The sequence below is a fragment of the Arachis hypogaea genome, chromosome 16 (genome assembly GCF_003086295.3).
Source record: "Arachis hypogaea cultivar Tifrunner chromosome 16, arahy.Tifrunner.gnm2.J5K5, whole genome shotgun sequence".
NCBI classification, from domain to species: Eukaryota; Viridiplantae; Streptophyta; class Magnoliopsida; order Fabales; family Fabaceae; genus Arachis; species Arachis hypogaea.
Genome location: NC_092051.1, coordinates 108,937,418 through 108,957,453, shown reverse-complemented (window position 1 = coordinate 108,957,453; position 20,036 = coordinate 108,937,418). Strand labels below are relative to the sequence as shown.

The following is a 20,036-nucleotide window of genomic DNA, read 5'->3' as shown; positions in this document are numbered from 1 at the left end:
GCCACTGACAACGGTGATGCCCTTGCATACAGCCAGCCATGGAAAGGAGTAAGACAGATTGGATGAAGATAGCAGGAAAGCAGAGGTTCAGAGGAACAAAAAGCATCTCCATTCGCTTATCTAAAATTCCTACCAATGAATTACATAAGTATCTCTATCCCTATTTTACTATATAATATTCGAAAACACCATTATCACTTTATATCTACCTGACTGAGATTTACAAGGTGACCATAGCTTGCTTCATACCAACAATCTCCGTGGGATTCGACCCTTACTCACGTAAGGTATTACTTGGACGACCCAGTGCACTTGCTGGTTAGTTGTATCGAAGTTGTGACAATTATGAATTAAGATCAGAGCACCAAGCTTTGGAGCCATTACCAGGATTTGTTCGAGCCTGGAGATCACAATTTCGTGCACCAATCATGAACCTAAGAAAACATGAAAAGCAATAAAAATAAGAATTAGATAAACATTGGGTTGCCTCCCAACAAGCGCTTCTTTAATGTCAATAGCTTGACAGTGGGCTCTCATGGAGCCTCACAGATGTGCAGAGCTTTGTTGAGACTCTCCAACACCAAACTTAGAGTTTGGATATGGGAGTTCAACACCAAACTTAGAGTTTGGTTGTGGCCTCCCAACACCAAACTTAGAGTTTGACTGTGGGGGCTCTGGTTGACTCTGCTTGGAGAGAAGCTTTTTCTGCTTCCTCTCCATGGTTGCAGAGGGAGATCCTTGAGTTTTGAATACAAGGGAGTTCTCATTCCATTGAAGGACTATTTCACCTCTGTCAACATCAATCACAGCTCTTGCTGTGGCCAGGAAAGGTCTTCCTAGGATGATGGATTCATCCTCTTCCTTTCCAGTATCCAGGACTATGAAATTAGTAGGTATGTAAAGGCCCTCAACCTTTACTAATACATCTTCTACTTGTCCATAAGCCTGTTTTCTTGAGCTGTCTGCCATCTCTAGTGAGATTTTAGCAGCTTGCACCCCATAGATTCCCAGTTTCTCTATTACAGAGAGGGGCATGAGGTTTATCCCTGAACCAAGGTCACACAGAGCCTTAAAGATCATGGTGCCTATGGTACAAGGGATTATGAACTTTCCAGGATCCTGTCTCTTCTGAGGCAATGTCAGTTGATCCAGATCACTTAGTTCATTGATGAACAAGGGAGGTTCAACTTCCCAAGTATCAATGCCAAATAATTTGGCATTTAGCTTCATGATTGCACCAAGAAACTTGGCAGTTTGCTCTTCAGTAACATCCTCATTCTCTTCAGAAGAGGAATACTCATCAGAGCTCATGAAGGGCATAAGGAGGTTCAATGGGATCTCTATGGTCTCTAGATGGGCCTCAGAGTCCTTTGATTCCCCAGAGGGAAGCTCCTTATTGATCACTGGACGTCCCAGGAGGTCTTCCTCCTTGGGATTCACGTCCTCTCCTCTCCTCACAGGTTCGGCCATGGCGCTTATGTCAATGGCCTTGCACTCTCCTTTTGGGTTCTCTTCTGTATTGCTTGGGAGAGTACTAGGAGGGATTTCAGTGATCCTTTTACTCAGCTGGCCCACTTGTGCTTCCAAATTTCTAATGGAAGATCTTGTTTCATTCATGAAACTTACAGTGGCCTTAGATAGATCAGAGACTAGATTTGCTAAATTAGAAGCATTTTGTTCAGAGTTCTCTGTCTGTTGCTGAGTTGATGATGGAAAAGGTTTGCTATTGCTAAACCTGTTTCTTCCACCATTATTAAAGCCTTGTTAGGGCTTTTGATCCTTCCATGAGAAATTTGGATGATTTCTCCATGTTGAGTTATAGGTGTTTCCATAAGGTTCACCTAAGTAATTTACCTCTGCTATTGCAGGGTTCTCAGGATCATAGGCTTCTTCTTCAGAAGATGCCTCTTGAGTACTGTTGGATGCAGCTTGCATTCCATGCAGACTCTGAGAGATCATATTGACTTGCTGAGTCAATATTTTATTCTGAGCCAATATGGCATTCAGAGTATCAACTTCAAGAACTCCCTTCTTCATAGGCGTCCCATTACTCACAGGATTCCTTTCAGAAGTGTACATGAACTGGTTATTAGCAACCATGTCAATGAGTTCTTGAGCTTCTGCAGGCGTTTTCTTTAGGTGAATGGATCCACCTGCAGAGGTATCCAATGACATCTTTGATAGCTCAGATAAACCATCATAGAATATATCCAGGATGGTCCATTCTGAAAGCATGTCAGAAGGATACTTTTTGGTCATCTGTTTGTATCTTTCCCAAGCTTCATAGAGGGATTCACCTTCTTTCTGTCTGAAGGTTTGAACATCAGCTCTAAGCTTGCTCAGCTTTTGAGGAGGAAAGTACTTGGCTAAGAAAGCCGTGACCAGCTTATCCCAAGAGTTCAGGCTGTCTTTAGGTTGAGAATCCAACCATAATCTAGCTCTGTCTCTTACAGCAAAAGGGAAAAGCATGAGCCTGTAGACTTCAGGATCTACTCCATTAGTCTTAACAGTATCACATATCTGCAAGAATTCAGTTAAGAACTGAAAAAGATCTTCAGATGGAAGTCCATGAAACTTGCAGTTCTGCTGCATCAGAGAAACTAATTGAGGTTTCAGCTCAAAGTTGTTTGCTCCAATGGCAGGAATGGAGATGCTTCTTCCATGTAAATTGGAATTAGGTGCAGTGAAGTCACCAAGCATCTTCCTTACATTATTATTATTTTCGGCTGCCATCTCCTCTGTCTGTTCGAAAATTTCTGAAAGGTTATCTCTGGATTGTTGTATTTTAGCTTCTCTTAATTTTCTCTTCAGAGTCCTTTCAGGTTCTGGATCTGCTTCCACAAGAATGTTCTTATCCTTGCTCCTGCTCATATGACAAAGAAGAAGGCACAGAAAAATAATAATAATAATGGAGATCCTTTATACCACAGTATAGGGATCCCTGTGTGAGTGGAAGAAGAGGGGGAGACAAAGAATGTAATCTAATGGAAGAAACACAACTGTGAGGATGGAAGAGAGATGAAATGAGATGTTAGGATATGAATGAATAAATAGAATAGGATGGGGGAGGTATAATTTTCGAAAATTATTTTGAAAAGGAGTTAGTGATTTTTGAAAATTGGTTTTTGAAAATTTGTTAGTATTTTTCGAAAATTTTTTTTTTGAAATAAAAATAAAAATAATTAGTTAATTAAAAAGAAATTTTTGAAAAAGGGGGAGATATTTTCGAAAATTAGAAAGAGAGAATTGGTTAGGTGGTTTTGAAAAAGTTAAGAAACAAACAAAAAGTTAGTTAGTTAGTTGAAACAAATTTTGAAAAGATAAGAAGTTAGGAAGTTAGAAAAGATATTTTGAAAAGATATTTTTGAAAAAGATAAGATAAGAAGATATTTTTGAAAAGATATGATAGAAATTAGTTTTGAAAAAGATTTGATTTTTAAAATCTCAATTAATGACTTGATTCATAAGAAATCACAAGATATGATTCTAGAACTTAAAGTTTGAATCTTTCTTAACAAGCAAGTAACAAACTTCAAATTTTTGAATCAAAACATTAATTGATTATGTTATTTTCGAAAATTTGGTATAAAAATAAGAAAAAGATTTTTGAAAAATATTTTTGGAATTTTCGAAAATAACTAAGAATTTTGAAAAAGATTTGATTTTTGAAAAAGATTTTGAAAAAGATAAGATTTTCAAATTGAAAATTTGATTTGACTCATGAGAAACAATTTGATTTTAAAAATTTTTGAAAAAGTCAATCCAAATTTTCGAATTTGATGAGAGAAAAAGGGAAAGATATTTTTTTGATTTTTGAATTTTTATGATGAGAGAGAAAAACACAAAAAAAATGCAATGCATGAAATTTTTAGATCAAAACATGTGATGCATGCAATAATGCTATGAATGTCAAGATGAACACCAAGAACACTTTGAATGTCATGATGAACATCAAGAACATATTTTTGAAAAATTTTTAATGCAAAGAAAACATGCAAGACACCAAACTTAGAATTCTTTAATGCTTACGCACTAAGAATTCAAGAATGCATATGAGAAACATGAAAAGACACAAAACAAAAAATCATCAAGATCAAACAAGAAGACTTACCAAGAACAACTTGAAGATCATGAAGAACACCATGAATGCATGATAATTTCGAAAAATGCAGGATGCACATGCAATTGACACCAAACATATAACATGACTCAAGACTCAAACAAGAAACAGAAAAATATTTTTGATTTTTATGATTTTCTAAATTTTTTTGGATTTTTTCGAAAAATTAATTAAGAAAAGAAAAATAAGGATTCCAAAATTTTTAATATGAATTCCAGGAATCTTGCCATGTTAGTCTAAAGCTTCAGTCCAGGAATTAGACATGGCTCACTAGCCAGCCAAGCTTTCAATGAAAGCTCCAGTCCAAAACACTAGACATGGCCAATGGCCAGCCAAGCTTTAGTCTTTAACACGAGAGTATATTGCTCTTTATAACAAATTGCAAGCCTCAGTCCAAATAAATTTAGACATGGCTTTACAGCCAGCCAGGCTTTACATGCTTCATGAAACACTAGAATTCATTCTTAAAAATCTTGAATAAAATTTTTGAAAACATTTTTATTTATTTAATTTTTTTTTTCGAAAACAGATGAGAAAATTTTAGAAATATTTTTGAAAATATTTTTGAAAAGAAAACGAAAAGAAAATTACCTAATCTGAGCAACAAGATGAACCGTCAGTTGTCCATACACGAACAATCCCCGGCAACGGCGCCAAAAACTTGGTGTTGTTGCCGGGATTGGGATCTCAGACGATTCTTGGCGCCAAACAGGAACAATTAAGTCCCCGGCAACGGCGCCAAAAATTTGGTGCACGAAATTGTGATCTCCAGGCTCGAACAAATCCTGGTAATGGCTCCAAAGCTTGGTGCTCTGATCTTAATTCATAATTGTCACAACTTCGATACAACTAACCAGCAAGTGCACTGGGTCGTCCAAGTAATACCTTACGTGAGTAAGGGTCGAATCCCACGGAGATTGTTGGTATGAAGCAAGCTATGGTCACCTTGTAAATCTCAGTCAGGCAGATATAAATTGATAATGGTGTTTTCGAATAGTATATAATAAAATAGGGATAGAGATACTTATGTAAATTATTGGTAGGAAATTCAGATAAGCGAATGGAGATGCTTTTCGTTCCTCTGAACCTCTGCTTTCCTGCTATCTTCATCCAATCAGTCTTACTCCTTTCCATGGCTGGCTTTATGCAAGGGCATCACCGTTGTCAGTGGCTACATCCCCTCCTCTCAGTGAATAATATGCTCACGCACCCTGTCACGGCACGGCTATTCATCTGTCGGTTCTCGATCATGCTGGAATAGGATTCACCCTCCTTTTGCGTCTGTCACTAACGCCCAGCACTCGCGAGTTTGAAGCTCGTCACAGTCATTCAATCATTGAATCCTACTCAGAATACCACAGACAAGGTTTAGACCTTCCGGATTCTCTTGAATGCCGCCATCATTCTAGCTTACGCCACGAAGATTCCGGTTAAGAGATCTAAGAGATACTCATTCTAGCTTATTTCATGTAGAACGGAAGTGTTTGTCAGGCACGCGTTCATAAGGGAGAAGGATGATGAGCGTCACACATAATCATCACCTTCATCACGTTCTTGGGTGCGAATGGATATCTTAGAAGCGAAATAAGAAGAATTGAATAGAAAACAATAGTACTTTGCATTAATCTTTGAGGAACAGCAGAGCTCCACACCTTAATCTATGGAGTGTAGAAACTCTACCGTTAAAAATACATAAGTGAAGGTCCAGGCATGGCCGAGATGGCCAGCCCCCTAAAACATGATCAAAGGATCATAAGGTAATCCAAAGATCCAAAGATGGTCCAAAAGACTAGTAAAAGGTCCTATTTATAATAAACTAGCTACTAGGGTTTACATGAGTAAGTAATTGTTGCATAAATCCACTTCCTGGGCCCACTTGGTGTGTGTTTGGGCTGAGCCTGAGTGTTGCACGTGCAGAGGCCATTTGTGGAGTTGAACGCCAGTTTCTGTGCCAGTTTGGGCGTTCAACTCTGGTTTTGGATCCTTTTCTAGCGCTGGACGCCAGATTTGGGCAGAAGGCTGGCGTTGAACACCAGTTTACGTCATCAATTCTTGGCGAAAGTATGGACTATTATATATTGCTGGAAAGCCCTGGATGTCTACTTTCCAACGCAATTGGAAGCGCGCCATTTTGAATTCTGTAGCTCCAGAAAATCCACTTTGAGTGCTGGGAGGTCAGAATCTAACAGCATGAGCAGTCCTTTTTCAACCTCTGAATCTGATTTTTGCTCAAGTCCCTCAATTTCAGCCAGAAAATACCTGAAATCACAGAAAAACACACAAACTCATAGTAAAGTCCAGAAATGTGAATTTAACATAAAAACTAATGAAAACATCCCTAAAAGTAACTAGATCCTACTAAAAACATACTAAAAACAGTGTCAAAAAGCGTATAAATTATCCGCTCATCAGCCATGCAGTGACAGCGCATCGGACCATTTTCACAGAGAGGACGGGATGTAGCCACTAACAACGGTGATGCCCAATATACAGCTTGCCATGGAAAGGAGTAGAATTGATTGGATGAAGACAGCAGCAAAGCAGAGGTTCAGAGGAACGAAAGCATCTCTATACGCTTATCTGAAATTCTCACCAATGAATTACAGAAGTACCACTATCCTATTTTATATTTTATTTATCTTTTACTTATCAATTCATAAAATCAATTTAATCCGCCTGACTGAGATTTATGAGATGACCATAGCTTGCTTCATACCAACAATCTCTGTAGGATTCGACCCTTACTCACGTAAGGTATTACTTGGACGACCCAGTGCACTTGCTAGTTAGTTGCGCGAAGATTGTGAAGTTATGTTTGGACCATGGTATTGTGCACACGTTTTTGGAGCCATTGCCAGGGAATCAATTTCGAACAACAATTTCACATCTAGATCACAATTTCGCACACCAGTCGTCCAAGTAATAAACCTTACGTGAGTAAGGGTCGATCCCACAGAGATTGTCGGCTTGAAGCAAGCTATGGTCACCTTGTAAATCTCAGTCAGGCGGATTCAAATGTATTAAGAGATTATAGTGTACTAAAAGATAATTAAAATAGGATAGAGATACTTATGTAATTCATTGGTGAGAATTTCAGATAAGCGTATAGAGATGCTTTCGTCCCTCTGAATGTCTGCTTTCCTGCTGTCTTCATCCAATCCTTCCTACTCCTTTCCATGGCAAGCTGTATGTTGGGCATCACCGTTGTCAATGGCTACTTCCCGTCCTCGCAGTAAAAATGGTCCAAGATGCTCTGTCACGGCACGGCTATTCATCTGTCGGTTCTCGATCATACTGGAATAGGATCCATTGATCCTTTTGCGTCTGTCACTACGCCCAGCACTCGCGAGTTTGAAGCTCGTCACAACCATCCCTTCCCAGATCCTACTCGGAATACCACAGACAAGGTTTAGACTTTTCGGATCTCAAGAATGGCCATCCATGGGTTCTAACTTATACCACGAAGACACTAATAACTCGGACTCGGTCCCCTGTATTAGATATCCAAGAGATATCTATTCAATCTAAGGTAAAACGGAAGTGGTTGTCAGGCACGCGTTCATAAGTTGAGGATGATGATGACTGTCACGATCATCACATCCATTATATTGAAGTGCGAATGAATATCTTAGAAGCGGAATAAGTTGAATTGAATAGAAAAAACAGTAGTACTTTGCATTAATCTTTGAGGAACAGCAGAGCTCCACACCTTAATCTATGGTGTGTAGAAACTCTACCGTTGAAAATACATAAGTGATGAAGGTTCAGGCATGGCCAAATGGCCAGCCCTCACAAAAGTCTAAGATAGCATAAAACGAATCAAAGATCCCCTACAAAGATAGTAAAAAGTCCTATTTATACTAAACTAATTACTAGGGTTTACAGAAATGAGTAAATGATGCAGAAATTCACTTTCGGGGCCCACTTGGTGTGTTCTTGGGCTGAGCATTGAGCTTTACACGTGTAGAGGTCTTTCTTGGAGTTGAACGCCAGTTTGTAACATGTTTCTGGCGTTTAACTCCACTTTGCAACCTGTTTCTGGCGTTTGACTCCAGAATGCAGCATGGAACTGGCGTTCAACGCCAGTTTACGTCATCTATCCTTAATCAAAGTATGGACTATTATATATTGCTGGAAAGCCTTGGATGTCTACTTTCCAACGCAATTTAGAGCGCACCATTTGGAGTTCTATAGCTCTAGAAAATTTACTTTGAGTGCAGAGAGGTCAGAATCCAACAGCATCTGCAGTCCTTCTTCAACCTCTGAATCTGATTTTTGCTCAAGTCCCTCAATTTCAGCCAGAAAATACCTGAAATCATAGAAAAAACACACAAACTCATAGTAAAATCCAGAAATATGAATTTTAATTAAAAACTAATAAAAATATACTAAAAACTAATTAAATTATACTGAAAACTATGTAAAAACAATGCCAAAAAGCGTATAAATTATCCGCTCATCACTTGGTTTTTGAGTTTTTCACTTACTTTCGTCCATCATGTCCTAAATCCTAATGGAGTGTACAAGTTTGGTTGTTGTTGCAGCCAGCTCAAGTGTAATTACTAGTAGATTTAGTGTTAATGGTGGTCAAGCCCAACTCAACTTTGCTCTCAATTTGTTGGAGTACACAACTCAACACAACACACCACACTACATTCCAATTCCTGTGAAAGAATTCATGTGTTGTTCTTGTTAATGATATGGGTTTTGGCACAGCTTGATAGATGGTGAGTGGTGTGGTGAGTAGTCAATGCTATCCTCTCTCTCAATCTCTCTATCTCTTTCACTTTCACAGCTAGCTCCTTTGCTGGTCTTAAGTTGTTCATCATAGATTGGGGGTGGAGGAGAAACGATAACGTTTTGGTTCTTGGGGACTAATACGTCCTCTTTTCAAAAGTCCATCCCACATGGCAGCCCGTAACGGCCAGGTCAGCGCCACGGGAGCCACGTCACCGTTTTCCGTCAGGGCAAACGGAGCGACTCTAACGGAGGGTAAATATGTCCATTTTTTTGGGGGTCAGGAACATTAAAGTATTTTCCAATCTTCGGAGACGAAAATGTCCGCGAAAAAAAGATCAGGACGAATTTGTCCTTTACTCAGAAATTAATTTGTTGGCTTCTTGTTAGTCTCTGACCTACATCTTTGTTGGTGTTTATGTTTTTTCAGTGACCTGCACTTATGACTTATGCACTTCCACTGCCTATTATTTGACTGGCATTTTATTCACTAGATTTATGATTTATCTAGGCTTAATATATTTTTTCTTATAATTAATTATTAATTTTGATTTTATCCTTAGTAAAAATATTTTAGAAACATTTATTTTTGGTTGCATAAAATTTATCTTGTATATAGGTCCAATTTTTTTTTTAAAAAAATTCTGTAATTCTTAAGAGTAGTTATGATAATTTAGTTTTAAAAGATCATTCAAATTATTGTTTCAAAACGAATTAAGTTAAATCATTACAATTTTATTAGAGACTTAGACCAAATATGTTAACGTAATATATTCTTGGAAACAATATGTTTAATTTTCATATATATTTATATCTATACCATTCAGTAAAAATCCATCATAGGTAGTGAGTATAGTTTAACTAAAACCTTTAATTTTTATTCTAAAGTATATATAAAAAAAAGTTAAACTCTTGTAAAATTAAGAAAATGAATTCAGCATTTGAGCTGAGAGTAATTTGTCCCCGCAAATTAATTTTATTATCACATTTTAATTTTTAACAATAGAAGAAATAAAAAAAAAACAGCAATAAAAAAATATCTGTGAACCGACAGGTTCAAAAGGAGGGAAACCAACAACGGCTTATCCTTTGCTTTGAAACACACAACACAATCTCTTCTCTCTGTCTCATTTCAATGGCAGTGTCTCCTCCTCTTCCAAGCCAGTCTTTGGAAGCTGAATTTGAAGCTCAGAACTCTGAATCCCCACTCTTGCAAATTGGAAATGATGGCCTCACTAAACGTGTTATAAGGAAAGGTCTCACTTGGCAAACTCCATTCTTTGGAGACGAAGTTGAAGGTTACCCACTGTTTTATACCACTTCATATGCTTCACTTATCTTTCTCCTTTTCTTGTTTTGTAGTCTAGTTCATACTTAATTTTTCAGCTTTATCACCTTTTTGATATTGAGTTCTAATACTAAAGCTCATAGTTACATGATTCACCAATTAGAAAGCATAACGCATACCAATTCGCATGTACTGGGTACCAATTTATCTGCATAGCAAAATGCCATATGTATATTTTTCACGTAAAATATTCTACATATGGCATATGGCGTATCTGTTTTCGTACCGGAACATATTGCGTATGTAACTATGCTAAAGCTAACATTGTCTTTTCTTCCTTCAGTTAATTTCAGAGGACAAGTTGAAAATGGAGCATCTCTTGAATCCAGTTATGATAAAGGGTCCTCGTTTCGTTTCAAATTAGGCCAATGTAATATGCACTTCCATACTTCATAATATCTTCATAATGTTCTCAGTTTACAAAGTTACATATAAATTTACTTGCTAGTGTATAAATTCAGTGATAACTATTAAAAATGGAACTTCACAATGTGGATAATGAAATGGAAATTGAATTCCATGCTATTATTTCTATAATCAGGTGAAGTTATCAAGGGTTGGGATGAAGGAGTTGGGAGCATGAAGAAAGGGGAGAGAGCAATCTTCAAAATGCCACCTAACTTGGCGTATGGGGAAGTAGGGTCTCCACCACTGGTTCCTCCCAACGCGACTCTCATTTTCGAAATCGAATTGCTATCTTGGAATACCATTAGAGACTTGAATGGTGATGGAGGAATCATCAAAAAGATTCTAAAAGAGGGAGATGGATGGGCTACCCCTAAAGACGCTGATGAAGTTCTAGGTACACTCTGCTTTTTTCTTATGTTTCCTTTTTAATTTATATAAAGATAAAGTATAGAAAATTAATTTTTAGTTAGTCAACATTAGTCAACTTTTTCTTAGAATTTATAATTTAGGGTCTAAAGTTAAGAGTTTGTGATTTAGAGTCTAAAATTTAAGATAAACAAAATAATTTTAAAAAAGATGAGCTGATATTGGCCGAAAAAGAATTGATTCCTTATCATTACTCAAATATAATTCGAGTAAACCTCAACCCTCTCGTCCCTAACCAAAAACACAGGGACAAAGTAGTCTTTCAAGATTTGAAAGTGGCGAATTGGTGATTGTTTACAGTGAAATATGAAGCAATGCTAGAGAGTGGCATGCTTGTCTCTAACTCTGACCAAGGTGTGGAATTTAATGTAAGTGAAGGTAAGGTTTAGTGCTGTATGTACTTGGTTTCAGAATTTATTTTATTTTCTTAGTTGTTCAAATAAAATTGATTCAAAACCTCAACATTATTGTGTACTGGATCAGGCTATCTATGTCCTGCCATGAGTGTAGCAGTTAAGACCATGAGAAAGGGTGAGGTGGCAGAGCTAGCTTTGAAATTCTCTTGTAAGTTAATCAAAATTCAAAATTTATTTCAGATGAAATATGAATAATGTATTTCCAAGTTATTACTTTCCTATTTTCTTTGTGTTGTGTTATACTCTCTGCTTCAAAATAATTGTAATCTTGATTAATTTGTTCTATTAAAAAATTAATATATTAGTATGTTTAGCCATAGACTGATATTAACTTAACTTTGTAGATGGAATCATTCAAAATCCAGATAGAATCAAGGAGCCTGATGGTTTTCTCCAACCGGATTTCAAGATAATAACCATCAAACTAGAGTTAGTATCATGGAAAATTGTGACCGATGTCACAGGCGATAAGAAAATATTGAAGAAAATTAAGAAATCTGGTGAGGGGTTCGATCGTCCCAACGAAGGATCTCATGTGAAAGGTAACTTGTATCTCAAGAAAATGAGCTTCTGTACATCTAATACATGAGGCTCCTATTATCTTGGTATTGCAGACGAAGTTGAAGGATGAACTGTTAGACTCTTGCTATCTTAATTCTCAAGTTCTAAATTAATGTTTTCAATTGGTTGCAGTTATATATTCATGTAAACAAAAAGATGGAACAATTATTCAGAAGAAAGGATCAGAGGAAGAACCTTTTGAGTTCACAATTCAAGAAGGTATGCTTTTTCTGTCATACTTGAAATTTATGTTTGATAAAAAAAAAATTGCTACATACTATTAAAAATTTTATAATGAAAAAATTTAGGGTTCAATTCTTGTTAGCCAGATTATTCTTTTAAATAAAAAGTTTAGAATTTAGTACAAGATAAGATAGATCTGTGTATAGCCCACACTTCAAAACCAAAATAAATAAATAAAAAATCATGTGCAAGTAAATATGTTAAATATAAAATTATTCATTAATACTATCAGTTTAATTTTGGCTTGTTTTATTTTATTTTTCCAGGACAGGTGCCTGAGGGTCTAGAAAGAGCAATAATGACAATGAAAAAAGCAGAACAAGCTCTTGTGACTATCAGTGCTGATTATTTTAGTGACAACAATTCACAGGGAGAAGGAGAAGACACACCTAACAATAACAATAATAGTAATAATAAAGTCCTTTACTATGAAGTTGAATTGGTTGATTTCGTTAAGGTTAGTTGATTGAGACGAATTATTTATAATAATTACTTTTACTTCTCACTTATGATATGCTCAAATCAAATTTCTTTAATGTTTAAAGGAGAAACCATTTTGGAAGATGGACAACCAAGAGAAATTAGAAGCTTGTGAGAAGAAGAAGCATGATGGGAATTTGATGTTTAAGGCTGAAAATTTCAGGCGTGCATCCATGGAATATGAAAAGGTTAGTTGATTAATTAGTTAGTTATATACATATACTATATACTGTGGAATTATTAATGAGTTAATGATATATTTTTATTGATTTGATACTGTATAGGCTGTAAAATGCATAGAGTTTGATCATTCATTCAGTGAAGATGAGAAGAGTCATGCAGATACGTTACGGTTATCATGTAACTTGAATAATGCTGCTTGTAAACTCAAATTGGGGGACTACACTGAAGCTTCCAGATTATGCACAAAGGTATCCTCTCATCCTCTTAATAATATGAGCTAATTTATATAAATTTTAATTTGAAAATAAAGCTTAAAAAAAGTTGATTTTTTTTAATATCTTTTTTTCCTCAAAAGAAAAACAAAAAACATTGAATAGAGAGTGGATTCACTTTCATGTGTCCTATATTATATATCTCATCCTAATACAAAATCAAAGCATTTGATTATAGATGTTGTTAAAATATAATTATTCATGTGTCTTTTTTTATCGGTTTAAATCTTTTAAAAAATTTGTTTCATGACATATAATATCAGAACTTTTATAACTTAAAACTCTGAAATTCGATTCTTATTGACTTAAAAAAAGTTATTTTAAGATAAGACAAATAAAAAAAAGAAAAAAAAGCTAAGCAAAAAATTACGCAAACCAAAAAGAAATCTATTAAATCAAAGAATAGTGAAAGAATTGGAATGAATTCGATGGATTCATTGCACTATATATATATATATATATATACAAGAGGTGTGGTTGTTGGTGTAGACAACACTACAATACAGAAGATGTGGTTGTTGGTGTAGGCAACACTACAATACAAAAGATTTTATTCACTGTGAACTATAACTAACTACCTATAACTTGAACTAACTTAACTAATTAATAAATAACAACCTAACACTAACATCCCCCTCAAGTTAGAGCATACAAATTGTATGTTCCTAACTTGGACATAAGAAAGTAAAATTGAGGTGGAGGGAGAGCTTTAGTTAGAATATCAGCTAGTTGATGTTTAGTAGGTACATGAATCAATCTAATGGTGTCAGCTTCAATCTTCTCACGGATGAAATGGCAGTCAATTCAACATTTTTGGATCTCTCATTAAAGGTGGGATTTGATGCCAATTGAAGAGCAGAGATGTTGTTGCAAAATAACATGGCCGAATCGACTTGGACTCTAAAGAACTAAAGTAAACCAATTAACCAAATAACCTCACAGCTAGGATGAGCCATGGACCTATATTCGACTTCGGTGGAGCTCCTAGAGACTATTATCGCTTCTTGCTCTTCCAAGCAATGAGAGAGTCACCTAAGAAGGCACAGTAGCCTGTAGTTGATCTCCTTGTGTCGAGACAACTACCCCAATCAACATCAGAGTATATGGACAGGGTGAGTTGGGAAGCAGCTGAAAATAGAATCCCTTGGCCTGGTGCATTCTTAAGGTACCTTAATACTTGGTGAGCAGCTTGTAAATGAGGCATCCGCGGGTTAGACATGAATTGTGCCAGTTTAGTGACAGCAAAGGTAATGTCTGACCGGGAGATAGTGAGGTACATGAGGCGACCAATGAGTCTCCTATATGCAGAAGCATTAGAGATCGGATCACCTTCTTTAGCTCATAATTTGAGATTGGCATCCAAAGGAACTGTTGCTGGCTTGCAATCCAAGAGGTTGGTGTCTTCTAGCAAAGAGAGTGTATACTTGAGCTGTTGGCGAGTTCCAAGCCTAAAAAGAATTTTAAGTCCCCCAATATTTTGAGTTTAAAAATGGATTGCAGCTTTAATTGGACTTTGGTCACCATATCAAGGCTAACTCCTGCAATTATGATGTCGTCTACGTATTCCAATAGGAAGGTTACAAAATCACTAGAACCTGTTGAGAATAAGGAGTAGTCACTCTTGCATTGAGTGAAACTATTTTGCTTAAGAGTTGAGCAAAATTTGTGAAATCACTGTCTCGAAGGTTGTCTAAGCCCATAAAGTGACTTTGTAAGCCTACATACCAGGCCTTTCTTGCATTCGAGATGCCCTATTAGAAATTCCATATATACCTCTTCATCCAAATCCCTATTGAGAAGTGCATTATTGATGTCCAATTGGATTAAATGCCACTTACGCACTGCTGTAATGCCTAGTAGAACTTGTACAGTGGTGACTTTAGCTACAAGGCTAAAGGTATCTTTAAAATCGATTCCTGCTTGTTGTGTGTATCCCTTGACTACTAATCTTGCTTTGTACCTTTCTAAACTCCCATAAGCTTTTAGTTTGGCTTTGTAAACCCATCTGCACCCTATGGCAACTTTGGTGGGTGGTAAAGGAACCAATTTCCAAGTGCTGTTAGACTCCAAAGCCTCAAGTTCTTCTTTCATTGCAGTCCTCCATTCCTCATGTTTAACTGCTTGATGGTAAAATTGTGGTTCAGGAATAAGATTGGCTTGGTAAATAGAATGATAAGTGTGGTTCAATCTATGGTTGTTGAAGAAGTTTGAAATCAGGTAAGGAGATTTATTATGACAAATATAGGCATGAAGGTAAGAGGGAGTATGTTTAGTTATGTGGGATCTTCTAGGTTGGATGGAAGTAGAAGGTGAGGTTTGGTTTTCTATAAGAGGGAGTATTTGGGATTGATTATTGGTTGTAGTTAGTGATTGAGGTATCTCAGGTACGGTTGGGATTGTTTGAGCATTAGGCAACGGTTCAGAATCTAATATTGGATTGGGGAGGACAAAGTCAAAGAAGATGTTAGGATGGATCTTGAGGCAATTGAGACTCTCCTCCAATGAAATTGTGTGCTACTTGCCTCAGACCATGCATGGATGGACTTCTTCCTCTATTATAATTTAGTGGAAAACCATGAAGCTTGAAACACTTATCAATTGTATGATAAAAAATTCCACAATAAGAACAAAGAGGCCTGTCCTTTTTCACATTCCCTCTTCCTTTGCCTGATTGTGGAGGCACATGCTAATTTCTTGCAAAGAAAGTAAGTTGAGTTGGGGTTGAGGGTGCTCCAATCACCTTGTACTTCTCTTCTTGGACTACTAGGGACAGGACCTTGTTGATTGATGGTAGAAGCTCCATCAATAGAATTTGTTCTCAAATCTGAGCATAGGAATCATCTAACCCCATTAGAAAATAATGTACGTACTCGTCTTGTAGAAAAGCTTGCATTGGCCATGAATCAGCACAATTGCAAGGAATTGGATGATATGAGTTGAGTTCTTCCCAAAGAACTTTATCTTTGTGAAGTATTGTGAAACCGTCATCGAACCTTGACTCAAGTTCACTAACTTTCGCTTGAGTTCAAAAATTCTTGGACCATTGCCATGTTGAAACCTTTCTTTGAGATCATTCCACAGCTCTTCAGCTGAAACAGTATAAACCAGAGATGTTGCAATTTCTTTGGACACCATGAGAATTCAGGTGCTAACTATATCATTCACACATTGCCATATATCGAATTTCTCGGCATTAAGCTCAGGATCTGGACGCAATACTGGTGCACGAATCCCCATACCTTTGTACAGCTGTACCAGCAAGTGCACTAGGTCGTCCAAATAATACCTGAGCAAGTCAGAGTCGATCCCACGAGGATTATGGTTTGAAGCAAGCTATGGTTATCTTCCAGGTCTTAGTCAGGCAAAATCAAAAGGTTGTTGGTTGGATTGATTTAAGGGCAATCAGTAATAGGAATATAGTTGAGGATTGAAGTTGCTTTGTCTTTCTGAATTAACTCTGGTAGTACTATTTCCTTTGCTTGTGAATAATTTATTCAATGGCAGGCTGTATGTGATTGACGCTAGTTTGAGCAGCTGCCAATACTCCTCCAGATCTGAACCCCAGGATTAGTGCGGATCCATTCTGATTGAGGGTGAAGCTTCTGCAGTTCATTCTCCTTGATGATCCTACTCAAAACGCCACAGATAAGGTCAAATCTTCCAAATCGGAGGATGTTGTGCCTTTGGTTCTAGCCTCTATCACAGAGACTCTAATCTTCCCGTAAATTGGCTGAACTGATGTCTCGAGAAGTCCCCAACAAAGTCATGGATTAGCCGTCTGAGAGATGTATAGACAAGCTGGTGGTTCATCATTGTCCGATGAAAGATGCACTCTGAACCCATGTAGAATGTGATAACCTTATGTCATTTCAACGCATTCATATTGATGAAGAATGAATATACATATTAGAATTAATCAAACACGGATCAAAGAGAAACAATAATACTTTTATTAATTCATAGGACTCAGCAGGGCTCCTCCCCTCAACCTAGGAGGTTTAGAAACTCATACTGAAAGGAGATACAATGTGGTAAACAAAAATATGATGTAAAGTGGCTTAAGATCCTTAACAAAGAGTGATCTTCTACTTTAAATACTAAACTAATGACTAATAAGGGTAAAACAGTCTTCTTAGTGCTAAAATTCACTTATGGGGCCCACTTGGTGAGTGTTTGGGCTAAGCTTTAATGAGATCCACGTGCTATGAGGTCTCTAGGGCATTGAACGCTGGCTAGGGGGTCTTGTCTAGGCGTTTGGATGCTGGTCTCTGCTCTTTGGGCGCTGGACGCCTGGAAAGGTACAGGAGGCTGGCATTGGACGCCAGTTTTGGGCTTTCTAATCTGAAGCAAAGTATGAACTATTATACATTGCTAGAAAGTTCTGGAAGCCACCTTTCCATAGCCATTGAGAACGCTCCATTTGGACTTCTATAGCTCTAGAAAAGCTCTTCCGAGTGCAACGAAGTTAGATCCAGACAGCATCTACAGTGCTTTCTTTGTCTCTGAATCAGACTTTTGCTCCAGCTCCTCAATTTCAGCCAGAAAATACCTGAAATTGCATAAAAACACAAAAACTCAAAGTAGAATCCAAAAATGTGAATTTAACACTAAAACCTATGAAAACTTAATAAATACTAAACAAAACCTACTAAAAACTATATAAAAATGATGTCAAAAAGCGTATAAAATATCCGCTCATCAGATACTGAACCATTGATGAATCCAAATTTGCACTTAGCGTTGAGGGCTTTTTTCATGGCTATACTCCATGAGTTATAATTCTCTTTGGTGAGTTGTTAAGTAACTAGAGTGAGTCCTGATTGGTCTGTAGAGGACAAGAAAAATGGATTTGCTATGGATAAATTTGTTCTTGAGTAAAGAACGGTCTTTCACACTCGATCTCATGATCGGAACCCTAACTTCTTCAAATAATGAAATTTAATCTGAAGAAATGACGCAGCTCTCATAAACTCTATTGGAAGAGTTCGAGTGTGAGGAAGAAAAGAAATGGAGAAAGAAGAGAAAGAATAAGAGAAAATGAAGGAAAATGAAGGAAAATTGAAGAAGGAAGAATGTGGAAGATGAGAAAAAAATGATAGCGTCTTATACCATATTGAATCAAAGAATAGTGAAAGAATTGGAATGAATTCGATGGATTCATTGCACTATATATGTGGTATATATATATACAAAAGGTGTGGTTGCTGGTGTAACACTACAATACAAAAGATTTTATTCAATGTGAACTATAACTAACTACCTATAACTTGAACTAACTTAACTAATTGATAAATAACAACCTAACACTAACAAAGTCTTGTATGATGAGACATGTTAAAGATATAATTATTTATGTGTCTCCTTTAATCAGCTTAAACTTTGAAAAAAAAAAGTTTCATAACGGTTCTAATACAACTAATAATAATGCCCTTGATTGTGTAGGATGCACAGAACGAATGAATAAATTAGTTAATTAAATGGAAATGAAGTTTCTATTGAATGTATCATGAGAAATTCTAAAAATATATATCGTTTGCATAATAATACAGAGTTAACTAAATTGTATTCAATAAATTAATGAAATTTTTGTGTATATTTTGAATGAATTTCAGGTACTAGAGAAAGACCCTTTAAATGTGAAGGCTCTATACAGAAGATGCCAAGCATACCTGAAAACATCAGATTTGGAGAAAGCTGAGGTTGATATTAAAAGAGCACTCATTATTGATCCAAATAACAGGTAAATTCTCTATATTAATTAGTTTTTGCAATTTCAAACTCTGCATTTTTCAATTAATATTTATAATAACTATTCCTTTGAGAATTCTATCATACTCCCAAAAACCTAGTGCATCATGCACCAAGCTAAGATATATAATTCAATTGACCTGAATCTATACCATTGAATTATGGTACATGATGCACCAAATTGAGGTTGGTACATCCAATACATTATTTTCCCTTTTTTCCCTTTTTTTTTGTAGTTCTATTTGAATAATAATTAATAATTATCTGTTACATTACTTGGATTGGCTTATTATCAGAGACATTAAAGTTGAGTACAAAGAGTTGAAGCTCAAGCAGAAGGAATACAATAAATATGAATCCAACATCTTCGGCACAATGTTTTCAAGGATGAGCTAGCTAGTTAATTCCAACAAAGTGATGATTTTGTCTTCCTCGATACATGTTTTCGTCTATTGGTTTTGATTTAACAATATTTATACACTCAAAAATGAATGTCTATATGCGATGTTAGCCTTAAACGAGACCACAAAAATGCTAAGTAAAAAACAACTAACTTTAAGAATTATACGGGATAACACACAAAAACAATAAAAATATGTATTATGGGTCTCACAAAACAAATTGAAAATGAGTCTCATGTAGTATTATAGTACAATACTACATGAAAATTATTATTCAAGTATATATGTAAGGATGTAACTCGTATATTATTCAAGTGAAACTAACAAGCTCACCAATGATTATTAACTCAACATCATTATTGTTTAAACATGAACGATGACAAACAGTTATATTATTATTTCGAGTAATGCAATCCCCTCGTTTGCAAATTGTTAGAGAAATTGACTGCAAACCTCTTGGTCGTAATTTGGACAAACATCGCAATTTGGACAAACATAATCTCTGCAACAATCTGGATTTGAATATTTGTCAATGCATGTATCATCTCCTTCAATACATTTGTTACTCATTTGATTTGATTGCATTAATTATTTCACAACTACAACAAAAAAAAAAATTTAAATACATTTAATTAATGAAAAGACATGACTTGTAGGGTAATTATAGTATTTACATTGCTTTAGATCTAAAAA

General features: G+C 36.2%; 1 protein-coding gene across 1 annotated transcript; it reads left to right on the top strand.

Annotated features, from left to right (window-relative positions):
* Nucleotides 1–9,901: 9,901 nt before the first annotated feature.
* LOC112754634 (70 kDa peptidyl-prolyl isomerase) lies at nucleotides 9,902–19,460 on the top strand. Its single transcript, XM_025802330.2, has 12 exons — nucleotides 9,902–10,155; nucleotides 10,489–10,575; nucleotides 10,747–11,007; nucleotides 11,340–11,417; nucleotides 11,523–11,603; nucleotides 11,800–11,997; nucleotides 12,149–12,235; nucleotides 12,526–12,716; nucleotides 12,805–12,927; nucleotides 13,024–13,170; nucleotides 18,807–18,934; nucleotides 19,239–19,460. The coding sequence occupies exons 1-12, from the start codon at nucleotides 9,993–9,995 to the stop codon at nucleotides 19,336–19,338; spliced, it is 1,644 nt and encodes a 547-aa protein (XP_025658115.1). The 5' UTR covers nucleotides 9,902–9,992; the 3' UTR covers nucleotides 19,339–19,460.
* Nucleotides 19,461–20,036: the final 576 nt, after the last annotated feature.